A 13714-nucleotide genomic window follows, 5' to 3' on the forward strand; every position below is an offset into this window, starting at 1 on the left:
CTTCATGACAAAGGGATCCTACAAGAATAGGAATGTGAAAGCTATGGTTTGTGACTCTGGAGCTGCCACTACAGAGTCACTGACTGGAGTGAGAATACAGTGAAGTGTTGGGAGATAGACTGATCTTGCTTACTTACTAGAGCAGGGCTGCCCAATAGGTCGATCGCGATCTACCGGTAGATCGCGACCGCCTCCTTGGTAGATCGCGGCCTCTTGGCCGCGGCTCGTTAATGTTTGTTGCGGCCAGCAGCTCGTGTTTAGCTGCTGGCCGCTGGCCAATAAGAATGCATGCAGGCGAGAGGGAGGAGAGAGGCGGCGCGTCCGCTGCGTCATGGCTGGGGGCGGCGGCGGGCAGCCTGTGTAATGTGCGTGTGTAACGTGCCCGGCGCCACCCCCAGCCATGACGTAGCGGCCGCGCCGCCTCTCTCTTCGCCGCTGCTTCTCTCCTACATCCCATTGGCCTGCCAGAGTCTCTCCTCGCCGCCTCTTCTCCTCCGCCTGCAGGTACATATACCTGGCTAACCTACACTGGGGGGCCCTATACCTGGCTAACCTACACTGGGGGGCCCTAGACCTGGCTAACCTACACTGGGGGGCCCTATACCTGGCTAACCTACACTGGGGGGCCCTATACCTGGCTAACCTACACTGAAGGGACCTATACCTGACTAACCTACACTGGGGGGCCCCTATACCTGGCTAACCTACACTGGGGGGCCCCATACCTGGCTAACCTACACTGGGGGGCCCTATACCTGGCTAACCTACACTGGGGGGCCCTATACCTGGCTAACCTACACTGGGGGGCCCTATACCTGGCTAACCTACACTGGGGGGCCCTATACTTGGCTAACCTACACTGGGGGGCCCTATACCTGGCTAACCTACACTGGGGGGCCCTATACCTGGCTAACCTACACTGGGGGGCCCTATACCTGGCTAACCTACACTGAAGGGACCTATACCTGGCTAACCTACACTGGGGGGCCCTATACCTGGCTAACCTACACTGGGGGGCCCTATACCTGGCTAACCTACACTGGGGGGCCCTATACCTGGCTAACCTACACTGAAGGGACCTATACCTGGCTAACCTACACTGGGGGGCCCTATACCTGGCTAACCTACACTGGGGGCCCCTATACCTGGCTAACCTACACTGGGGGCCCCTATACCTGGCTAACCTACACTGGGGGCCCCTATACCTGGCTAACCTACACTGAGGGCCCATATACCTGGCAAACCTACACTGAGGGCCCATATACCTGGCAAACCTACACTGAGGGCCCATATACCTGGCTAACCTACACTGAGGGCCCATATACCTGGCTAACCTACACTGAGGGCACGCAACCTATGCTGCAGGCACATATACCTGGCTAACCTACGCGGGGAAGGGGGGGGGGCGTGCTTAGCATTTGAGACGTTGGTAGATCTCCTGGCCTCGGCAAATTTAAAAGTAGCTCGCGAGCCGAAAAAGTGTGGGCACCCCTGTACTAGAGGGTGAAACCTCAATAAGAATGTAGTATGAGAGCTACGTAATCTGTTCATAGTATTCAAAATATTTTGGCCCTCATACAGCATGGAGGTGGTAAAATTGGATGTGTGAACGCACCGAATCTTTGAAAATGAAGTAGCCAAAACAGCGCTTTGTAGGGTCATTAAAGTCCAGGTGTTCTACATTGACTTCAGAGCTTTATTGAAATTATTTTGATGCAGTCTTTGTGAAGCCAAAAATGCAATGTGTAGTCCATTTCATTTGAATATGCCAGATATAAAAGTGCAAAAAACATCAGATTCTGACTCCTCATTTTATGAAACCACTGACTCCGACGGCAGGTACCCAAAATTGCTCAGACTCCGACTCCTACTCCTTAGTCTAATTTTTACAAAGGCCATGGATTTGGTTCAAAAATCATCCAACTCTGACTCCTCAGTTTACTGAAACCACCAACTCCTGGTATTAACAAAATGTGTGAATTTCAACTGTACTGCATTGCCCCAGTCAGATTTAAACCTGCATTGAGCAGGTTTGGGTCCATGTAGAAAAATTATCCTACTTGTAGGGAAAAAAATGAGACCAGGAGAATTATGAGCAGATCAAGATTGCTGCCACCATACACAGACCCACCTACCCCACAGGAGAGCCATGTGAGATATCTGAAAACCTTTATTTAAAATAACGAAAGCAAACCGGAAGTGAACTGTAAAAAAAAAAGTTAGATACCCATTTAGGGAGAAGACTCTGGATCCCATTGGGCCTTTCCGGTCCTCTTTGTCTCCTTTTTCCCCACCTCGTCTTCTCATTCCTCCTCTGTCCCGTTTTAAATTGGTGCTTTCGGGACCCCTCAGAAGGCTTCGGAAGCATTCTTGTGTCCTTGTTATTCGGAAGATGGGAGCTTCTGTACTGCACATGTGTGGACACGCACGTGTGCAGTATGGATCTGCGCGTCTTCGGAAATCCTTACCTTTGAAGCCTGACCGAGGAGGATCGAAAAGATTTATTCGACTTGTGGATCAAATAATTTCACCGGAGGGACAGCGGTGGAACAAGGACACTGCGAAAGGATTGGGAGATTCTATGGGATCCAAAGCCTTCTCTCTAAATAAGTATCTAACTTTTGTTTTCTGCAGCTCACTTCACGGTCACTTTAAATTGAAAGTTTTAGACAACATAATAAATGTTGAAACTGAAATATTTTATGAAAAATGTTATAGGGGTAACTCAAAATGTTGTGTAATATTAAGAAAAATCGAATTAATGAATTTGTCTCACATCTTCTTAAGTTATTTGTGAAACCTTAGGCAAAAATAACTCCTCCAGAAATAAAATGGATAAAGGGTCTTTTGTTTTCTCACTTTATCCAAAAGTAACATAAACATTAGCATTTTGCAGATCTACTTATACTGTATATATGCATGTGAATAAACTGCAATAGAAAAACTTCATCCATTTGTTTTGGATACATGGGCCTCTGTCATAGGAACTGTACTGCATTGCCCCAGTTAGATTTAAACCTGTATTGAGCATTAAAAGAAAAAAGTGAGACCAGGAGAATTATGAGCAGATCAAGATTGCTTCCACCATACACAGACCCACCCACCCCATAGGAGAGCCATGTGAGATATCTGAAAACCTGTCCTGCCTTCAGGGTAGACACATTGCACTTGTATGCAATTTATTCTTATGCTTCTGTGCTGCAATGTAAAATCTGTAATATGCTCTGTGTTCCTCACCACAATCCCAATCTCTTTCTTCTGTACAGGAAACGGAGATTCTGCATAATGACTTCAGCTTCAGCAGCAGCACTTTAATCGGCCTGTTAGTCATCGCTGTGGCCATTGCCACCATAATTGTCATCAGCCTGGTCCTGCTGAGAAAGAGGCAGTATGGCACCATCAGTCATGGCATTGTTGAGGTGAGACCATGTGGCTGAAAGCAAGTTAGCATTTTTATTGTGAAGCACTGTGCTTTCATTATAAGTTTTCATTATTTAACCACTTGCCGACCGCACATAGCCAATTGGTGTCGTATCCTGGGACACTAGCTGGCCGGGGATCGCACGCTGTGATGCGCACGCATCCGCCGGCAATAGGCTCCGCCCACCCGCGACGTCAACCCGCCGGCTTTTCGGAAGCGCCGGCGGGTTGTTAACCCCTCGATCGCCGCATGGAAATATACAAAGCGTATTATACAGGCTGCCTCCTGCCCTGGTGGTCCCAGTGATCGAGGGACCACCAGGGCAGGCTGCAGCCACCCTAGTCTACACCCAAACACACTGATCCTGCCTCCTGATCGCCCACAGCACCCCTCAGACCTCCCCCTGCCCACCCCACAGACCCCTGTTTGCACCCAATCACCCCCCTAATCACCTATCAATCACTCCCTGTCACTATCTGTCAACGCTATTTTGTAGATTAGGTCCTAAACTGCCGCCTGGGGGCTCCTGATCACCCCCCTTCCCACACCCTCAGATTCTCCCCAGACCCCCTCCTCCCCCCCCCCCCCGTGTACTGTACTACATCTATTCTGTGTGCTACATCTATTCTCCTCTGTAATCACCCACTGATCACCTGTCAATCACCCCGTCACCACCTGTCACTGCCACCCATCAGATCAGACCCTAACCTGCCCCTTGTGGGCACCTGATCACCCGCCCACACCCTCAGATTGCCCGCAGACCCACCCTCAGATCACCTCCGAAAGTGCATTGTTTACATCTGCTCTCCCCTCTAATCACCCATCAATCACCCATCAAACACCCCTATCACCACCTGTCACTGTTACTCATCAGATCAGACCCTAATCTGACCCTTGCGGACACCCAATCACCCGCCCACAGCCTCAGATAGCCCCCCAGACCCCCTCTGATCAACTCGCCAGTGCATTGCTTGCACATCCACCCTCCCAAACGTTACCTGCCCAAACCAAGCCGTGGCCAAATACAACCAGGCCCTTTCAGCAGCCCTAGACATTGCTGCACCCCCCACATTCCGCCCCAGCCGTCCCATCAACCCCCAGCCCTGGCACAATGCACACACTCGCAACCTCCAAAAACAGACACGCACCTACGAACGCAAATGGAGGAAATCCCGCAGCAACTCCGACTTCTTGGCGTACAAGGCCAACCTGCAGCTGTTCTACACCGCATTAACTGATGCTAAACAAAAATACTTTGCTGCCTTGATCGGATCCCAAGCCTCCAACCCTCGGCGCCTCTTCGCCACCTTCAACTCCCTCCTTAACCCCACCACTCCTCCCCCCACCTCCGCCCTCTCAGCCACTGATCTGTCCACCCACTTTACCGACAAAATAGCCAGCATCCGACGGGAAATCTCATGCCTCCACTCCACCACCTCTTCCTTCCCCACCAATACCTATTCCCCACCCCACCCACCACTCACTGCATTTACTCCTATCACAGAGGACCAAGTCAGCCGTCTCCTAGCCACTTCTCCTGCCACCTCCAGCCTCCTAGACCCTGTGCCATCCAAATGCCTCCGTCCTCACTTCCCTGTTCTGGCTCCTGTCCTCACCACTCTGTTTAACCTCTCCCTCTCCACGGGTACCTTCCCCTCTGACTTCAAACAGGCCACTGTACTTCCCCTACTTAAAAAACCCTCACTAGACCCCTCACTTCCATCCAGCTACCGTCCCATCTCCTTACTCCCTTTTGCATCTAAACTCCTAGAGCGTTTAGTCCACCAACGCATGACCCATTACCTTGACTCCAACTCCCTGTTTGATCCCCTACAATCAGGATTTCAGCCAGGCCACTCCACCGAGACTGCCCTCACCAAGGTCGTCAATGACCTCACGCTTGCCAAGGCCGAAGGAAAATACACTATCCTTCTCCTCCTAGACCTCTCATCAGCATTCGACACTGTTGATCACTCCCTGCTACTCCAGTCCCTGCAATCTGTGGGTATCCAAGACCGTGCCCTAGCATGGTTTTCCTCCTACCTCTCAAATCGCTCCTTCAAGACCTCCTTCAATGGTTCCTCCTCAACCTCCTTCCCACTTTCAGTTGGGGTCCCCCAAGGCTCTGTTCTCGGTTCCTGCTGTTCTCCATTTACACCGCCTCCATCGGAAAACTCATCTCCTCTCTGGGTTTCAACTATCACCTATATGCAGATGACACCCAGATTTACCTCCATACCACTGACCTCTCCACCACCACCATGGAGAAGGTATCCTCTGGTCTCTCAGCTATTTCATCGTGGATGTCTGCCAGGTTCCTAAAATTAAACCTGGATAAGACTGAGCTCCTAATCTTCCCGCCCCGTGCTGCTTCACCCCCCACTGACCTCTATGTCACTGTCAATGGCACAATCATTCATCCAACCACACAAGCCCGCTGCCTGGGTGTCACCCTAGACCCGGCTCTCTCCTTCACCTCCCACATCCAAACCGTAGCTAGAGCCTGCTATTTCCACTTACGCAACATCTCCAAGATCTGGCCTTTCCTGACCCCAGACACTACCAAACTCCTTGTCCATGCCCTCATCATCTCCCGCCTGGACTACTGCAACTCCTTCTTGTCAGGCCTTCCTCAAAACCGCATCGCCCCCCTAAAATCCATCATGAACGCAGCAGCCAGACTCATCTACTCCTCCCACCGCTCTGTCTCCACAACTCCCCTACGCAAATCCCTTCATTGGCTTCCAATTCACTTCAGAATCAGCTTCAAGATCCTATGTTTGGCATACAAATCCTTACACAAGTCCTGCCCAACCTACATCTCTGACCTGGTCAGCAGATATACACCTGGCCGCCCACTTCGCTCCTCCAACGACCTCCTCTTAACCACCCCACGCATCTCGCACTCCCATGCCAGACTGCAGGACTTCACTAGAGCTGCCCCTATCATGTGGAACTCTCTCCCACTGCCCATCAGGCTCGCTCCCACCTTCAACACCTTCAAAAAAGCACTCAAAACTCACTTCTTCAAGGAGGCCTACATCAACTCAATACTACCCTAATCCTTTCTGCCAATAACTTCTTGATGCACCCCCTCCTTTTGTGTCACCAGCCCCTCCCTCTAGATTGTAAGCCTTTGGCAGGGCCCTCTTCCCTTGTGTATCATACTTGACTGTGTGCACTTTACCCAGAATTTGGAACTGGTAGTTCCAGTTTATGATCTGGCATTGTACTATTATGTGCATTGTGTTGCGTATCTTATTGCTATTACCTGTATTGTTGTATCTATGGTCTGTTACCTGTATTGTTCTGTCAACCCTGTTATCATTGTCTGTAATCCTATTTATTGTACAGCGCTGCGTAATATGTTGGCGCTATATAAATCTAATAAATAATAATAATATATTCTCCTCTGTAATCGCCTACTGATCACCCATCAATCACCCCGTCACCACCTGTCACTGCTACCCATCAGATCAGACCCTAATCTGCCCCTTGCGGGCAACCAATCACCCGCCCACACCCTCAGATAGCCCCCCCAGACCCCCTCTGATCACCTCCCCAGTGCATTATTTACATCTGTTCTCCCCTCTAATCACCCACTGAGACACCCATCAATTACCTCCTGTAACCACCTAGCACACCTACCGATCAGATCAGGCCCTAATTTGCCCCGTGTGGGCTCCTGATCACTCGGCCAAACCCTCAGATCCCCCTCAGACCCCCTTCCGATCACCTCCCCAGTGCATTGATTGCATCTATTCTCCCCTCTAATCACCCCGTGAGACACCCATCAATCACCTCCTATCACCTCTTGTCACCCCCTAGCACTCCTATCCATCAGATCAGGCCCTAATCTGCCCCCTGCGGGCTTCTGATCACCCAGCCAAACCCTCACCCACCCCACCGCAGTGACAGAATTTTTTTTTTCTGATCACTGCTGGTATGACTTCATTGTGGCTGAGACCAACCGTTCTGCCACACAATACGCAACCGCCAATCCAGGAAGCTACTATGCCCAGCCTTTTCGTTGGAAGCCACTCCAAGTTCCCGAATGTAACATTTTTTGGGGGGCCTTCTCCTTAACATGGGTCTAGTCAAAAAGAGTGTATTGCGGTCTTATTGGTCTACGCACCCAATACATCACATGCCCATGTTCTCTGCTGCCATGTCCAGGTCACGATTTGAGAACATCCTGCACTTCCTGCACTTCAGTGCCAATACAACCTGTCATCTAAGAGGCCACCCTGCTTATGACCGGTTCCACAAAATTCGGCCCCTCATAGACCACCTGTCATCAAAATTTGCAGATGCTTATACCCCTGAACAGTCATTTTGAGGCATTTGGTTTCCAGACTACTCCTCATGGTTTTGGACCCCTAAAATGCCAGGGCAGTATAGGAACCCCACAAGTGACCCCATATTAGAAAGAAGACACCCCAAGGTATTCCGTTAGGTGTATGGTGAGTTCATAGAAGATTTTATTTTTTGTCAAAAGTTAGCAGAAATTGATTTTTGTTTTTTTTTCTCACAAAGTGTCATTTTCCACTAACTTGTGACAAAAAAATAAAATCTTCTATGAACTCACCATACACCTAACGGAATACCTTTGGGTGTCTTCTTTCTAAAATGGGGTCACTTGTGGGGTTCCTATACTGCCCTGGCATTTTAGGGGCCCTAAACCGTGAGGAGGAGTCTAGAAACCAAATGCCTCAAAATGACCTGTGTATAGGACGTTGGGCCCCTTAGCGCACCTAGGCTGCAAAAAAGTGTCACACATGTGGTATCGCCGTACTCAGGAGAAGTAGTATAATGTGTTTTGGGGTGTATTTTTACACATACCCATGCTGGGTGGGAGAAATATCTCTGTAAATGGATAATTGTGTGTAAAAAAAAATCTAATTTACAGAGAAATTTCTCCCACCCAGCATGGGTATGTGTAAAAATACACCCCAAAACACATTATACTATTTCTCCTGAGTATGGCCACGTGTGACACTTTTTTTGCAGCCTAGGTGCGCTAAGGGGCCCAAAGTCCTATGAGCACCTTTAGGCTTTACAGGGGTGCTTACAATTAGGCACCCCCAAAATGCCAGGACAGTAAACACCCCACAAATGACCCTATTTTGGAAAGTAGACATCCCAAAGTATTCAGAGGGGGGCATGGTGAGTCAGTTTTGTTTGTCACAAGTTAGCAGAAATGGAAACTTTTTTTTTTTGCCAGTGTCATTTTCCGCTAACTTGTGACAAAAAATAAAATCTTCTATGAACTCGCCATGCCTCTTAGTGAATACTTTGGGATGTCTTCTTTCCAAAATGGGGTCATTTGGGGGGTATTTATACTATCCTGGAATTCTAGCACCTCATGAAACCTGACCGGTGCTCAGAAAAGTCAGAGATGCTTCAAAATGAGAAAATTCACTTTTTGCACCATAGTTTGTAAAACGCTATAACTTTTACCCAAACCTATATATATATACATACACACTTATTGTTTTGTTTTTGTATCAAAGACATGTAGCACAATAAATTTGGACAAAAATGTATATAGAAAATTTACTTTATGTGAAAAATGTCAGCACAGAAAGTTAAAAAAATCATTTTTTTGACAAAATTCATGTTTTTTTGACGAATATAATAAAAACTAAAAATCACAGCAGCAAAGAAAGCTGTATTAGTGACAAGAAAAGGATGGAAAATTCATTTAGGTGGTAGGTTGTATGACCGAGCAATAACCCGTTAAAGCTGCAGTGGTCTGAATGGAAAAAAAGTGTCTGGTCCTTAAGGGGTTTTATGACTGCAGTCCTTAAGTGGTTAAAGAAAAAACGGATGCCAATGATTCAGGTGTGCAGTCATGTCATGTGATATCGATGGTTACTACAGGATCCTTAGGAAATCCTTCCATTTTAATATGTTCACTAACCTTTTCAAAACTTCATATCCATCCACCTTCTTCATTATTTATCAGCTAAATCCACCACCTTCAGCTGCCACTATCTTACGTAGCTATTGTCCAAGATGTGTCCCTGCCTTGTAAAGGTGGCCATACATCTAGCAATTTGGCAGGCGACTGACCATCCAATTTAATAATTATCAAATTGGATAAAAATCTGTGCCGCCACAAGCATGCAGGCGTAACGTTTCAACCGATTTTGGGTCAATATTGGTTGAATGTATTGATTGGGCATGCTAGAAACGTTTGGGCCGACATAGTCGATAGGTTGTGCGGCGGTACCGAGGTGCGATATTTGGAGTGATGGCCGCTGTCTCTCCCAAGTGTTATATGTGCCCGTGCATTAAAAGGAAGCTGGGATGTGAGACCTATAGAAGCTGCAATGTTTATTTCCTTTTAAACAATACCAGTTGTTTTGCAGTGCTACTGAGCATTCTGGTCAGTGGGGTCTAAATCACACACCTGAAACAAGCATGCAGCTAATCTTGTCAGATTTGTCATAGGTATATAATTATTCTGCTTGTTCAGGGTCTATGGCTTAAAGTATTAGAAACAGAGGATCAACAGGACAGCCAGGCAATGTGCATTATATGTGCATTATTTAAGAGGAAATAAACATGTCAGCCTTCATATCCCTCTCACCTTGGGATAACTTAAAAGTTCCTCTTTAATGCACCTCATATTTCATTTGAAGGAGAACTGTAACGAGCAATATGGAGGCTACAATATTTATTACCTTTTAAACAATACCAGCTGCCTGGCAGCCCTGCTGATCTGTTTGGCTGCAGTAGTGTATGAATCACACCAGAAACAATCATGCAGATAATCTTGTCAGAACTGATAATGTCGGAAACACCTGATCTGCCACATGCTTGTTCAGGGTCTATGGCTAAAAGTATTAGAGGCAGAGGATCAGAAGGATAGCCAGGAAACTGGCATTATTTAAAAGGAAATAAATATGGCAGCATCCATATCTCTTTCACTTCAGTTTTCCTTTAAAATACTTTACCTGTCACACTGTCCACTAGTGTCCACTGAGCGTACTTCCATATTGGTGCCCCCACGTGGCTGCCGGCATTATAGCACATGGGGCGCATATGTAATGTCACACCCCTTGTGCTATAACGCCAACGACCATGTGGGGGCACCAATACGGAAGTACATCAGACAGGTAAAGTATCTTAATGCACGACCATGGGGGGGGTTGCACATAAAACATTTGGGGGGACTAGAGCAGCGAGGTGGCGGCACAAGGTTGATACCTGAAAGATTTCATGCTAAAATCAATCGGAAATCGGCCTTCGGTGTACGGGCAGCCAACAGATCAGAGGAAGTGACCACCAAATCTCTACAGAAAGTGATTTTCTGTAATGTTCTTTGCCCTTCTTAAATGGTTGCCATTGATTATTACACCCCTATTGTTTATAGTTATCTTGTTTGTGTACGCTCATACTGATCTCCTCCTGTTCCTTGTTCCATTCTCTAGGTGGATCCAATGCTGACTCCAGAGGAGCGCCACCTGAACAAGATGCAGAACCATGGCTATGAAAACCCAACATACAAATACCTGGAGCAAATGCAGATCTGAGCATCACCTGACCAGGGATGGGGGGTGGGGCAGTCGGGTCCATGGGGCATAGCGGGTATCGGGGCCAAAGAAGTGGGGCAGGGCTTTGGGTTTCACTGCTGACCAATTTACTTTGAGGAGAGAGTTTGCCTTCAATAGGCACTCACAGACTTTTGTGATCACTTCCGAAAATTTGTTTTCCTTTCCATTCTTTTAAACGGGTGACTGAATATAGGTGATTTTGCAAATCTCCACTGAATATTTTATTGCAGATCTCATAAGATGTAGAGAGTTTTTTGGTTATTTTTTATTAATTGGAAAGTAATTCCATTCAGATTACTTGTTTGTGTGTGTCTCCATCATAAAGTATAAATATATATAAATATATATATATATATGATTGGGGGGAAGGGGAAGTTCATTTCTATTTGTTCTCAGTAGAATGCTCGTGGATTCTGCCTCTTTCTTTCCTATCGGCTTATTTTAAAAAAAAATTATAAAAATCGTAATGAAAAAAATGGGTGCAAGTAAGTTTAAATTGGACAAAATGTTAAGTGTATATAAGTTTGTGTTTCTTTTTCATGATGGTGGGCAGTTTATAATGTGATACATTTTTTGGGCTTATAGAGCAACATGAAAGTTGTTTATTGGAGGTGGAATTGTAACTCACAGCAAAAAGGTAGCATATGCTGGGATTTGTAGTTCAACCATATATAGAGGACTTTATGATTGCCTCTGTTTCTCTTCCATCCCAATGACAGAGGTCTCCATATGTGGAGCGAGCCGTCTCCTTTACTCGTTTATTGCGATTAAACTCTTTTGCTTTTTTTTTTTTTTATTATTATTATTCTGCTTGTGAACAGAAAATCTATACTACTGATTTTTTTTTCTTTGCCATCCTGGCCAGTATGTTTATATTTTTGGGTAGTTGCGATTGTTTGGTAGAACCGCTCCTGTTCTTGGTACCAATAACTGTACCCTTCATTCCTTAATGGTGTCAGCCCATAACTATTGGGGGTCTGCGCGGGCTTGCCTTGCCAACTAGGTATTATTGCACTTTACTCACTTTTCCTCTGCACATCATCTTCTATTGGTGCCAAGAGCAAGAGCAGAGAGTGTTGCATGTTGGGAAGGCGCTTATGGATTACCAGGTCCAAACTTTGTGGTTTTGGGTCCAGAGATAAACACTGTGTGGCAAGTTGGGCAGTGAGGGTTGAAAGAGCAATCATATCCCATCCTGTTGAAGTTAAAACAAGGGGGTAGGGGCAGAAGATTTTTGGAGTTTATACTCCGCCCCATGTCTGTGCCGCTTGTAACATTAATGTTTGCGATCACACCATCATCTCCAGTTTCATTCTGAGCAGATTTCTAAGGTTCTGGTAACCTGTGGTTGTGCGTCTGTGTTTTTTTGTTGTTGTTTTTTTTTCTCCCCAGTTTCTTTTTTTTTTTTTTCTTTCTTTCTTGTCCTATCTAATTTTTACCGCACTATGCACAGATTCCTGCAAGATCCCTTTGTGTGTTGTGTGGGAATGTTCAAATTGGGAACACATCAATAAACACTAACTTCCATAAAGACAGTGTCTCTGTGTGTTTTGATTTCCTAGTTGTTATATATAATTAAAGAGCATCAAGAATTATGCTGGACTGAAGATGAATATTCTTCCTAAAACATAAGTAAAAAAAAAAAAAAATAGATAAGCAAGAGTTGAAAAACTATAAACTCGGCCCTGCACCTGCCTGCCATTGTGGTCACATAACTTATGAGGTTGAATGCTGGATTCACAGTGTTCAGTTGCATAATGCACACATTATAATGAGTGTGAACTGCAGCGGAGAATGAATATACACTTTTTAATACAAAGCCTGCATGTAGCGAGTTAGAATAACTCAATTAGCTAAAACGCAGTACTGTGAACTGGCCCATAGAATGGTATGGGCAGTGAGTTCACCTGCAGAATTATTCTGCAACGCAACTGAGCACTATGAACTAGCCCCAAAGTGTAGTCAATGTTTATTCCAACTGGATTCTGTGAACATTTTCCTGTCATGTCTGTGTGTGGGCATTTCCCCTTGCTATCTAGGCTACGCTAATGATGGTAATGTCTAATGCAGCATTTTTAACCTGGAGGAACCCTGCCAAAAATTGTCAGATCTCCTGGACCTATATTAGCCTACTGTTCAGCAAACCCTACCCTAAATAACAAATACAGCAATCATTACATCACAAATCGCAAACACAGCAATTATCCAAAATATAAAATGTAGCAATCATTAAATCATGACGCTTGCAGGGGCATGGCTTGCGCATGGCCGAGTGAGGAAGCAGACTTGCGGAGCTCCCGCTGTGATACCAGCTAAACAAATCTTTCAGCAAACCCAGAAGCAGATGTAATCCTTCATGGGACCCTCCAAACGTAAGGGGAGCAAAAAGACTCCAGCCCGCCACAGTTCTGCTCACATACTCTGCTAGTCTTCTCTCCAGCGGTCTCAGAAAGCGGAGGCGGAAGGATCCAATCAGGGCTGTGGAGTCGGTCCAAAAATCCACTGACTCAGACTCCTCAGTTTAGGGTTCCACCGACTCCTCGACTCCGACTCCTCTAATTTGCATATTACAATTTTGTTGATTAAAAGTATGCAATGTGAAATTTGTCTCTTAACTGCCAACGCTTAGGAATTTTACAAGACAACTGAAGTGAGAAGGATATGTAGACTACTATATTTATTCCCTTTAGACTAAAACTAGTCCTTGGTAAGAGTACTTGTAAAAGGTACA

At 46.2% G+C, this 13714-nt stretch overlaps 1 protein-coding gene across 4 annotated transcripts in view; it reads left to right on the forward strand.

Annotated features, from left to right (window-relative positions):
* APLP2 (amyloid beta precursor like protein 2) overlaps positions 1-12514 on the forward strand; it is a 191174-nt gene extending 178660 nt beyond the window's left edge. For all 4 annotated transcript variants that reach the window (XM_068240380.1, XM_068240381.1, XM_068240382.1 and 1 more), the window contains 2 exons: positions 3267-3419; positions 10861-12514. In XM_068240380.1, coding sequence (XP_068096481.1) covers positions 3267-3419; positions 10861-10962 — 255 coding nt within the window. In that variant the 3' untranslated portion in view covers positions 10963-12514. The remainder of the gene's footprint in view (positions 1-3266; positions 3420-10860) is intronic.
* The last annotated feature ends 1200 nt before the right edge of the window (positions 12515-13714 follow it).

This window comes from Hyperolius riggenbachi, chromosome 6 (genome assembly GCF_040937935.1).
Source record: "Hyperolius riggenbachi isolate aHypRig1 chromosome 6, aHypRig1.pri, whole genome shotgun sequence".
In the NCBI taxonomy this organism is placed as follows: Eukaryota; Metazoa; Chordata; class Amphibia; order Anura; family Hyperoliidae; genus Hyperolius; species Hyperolius riggenbachi.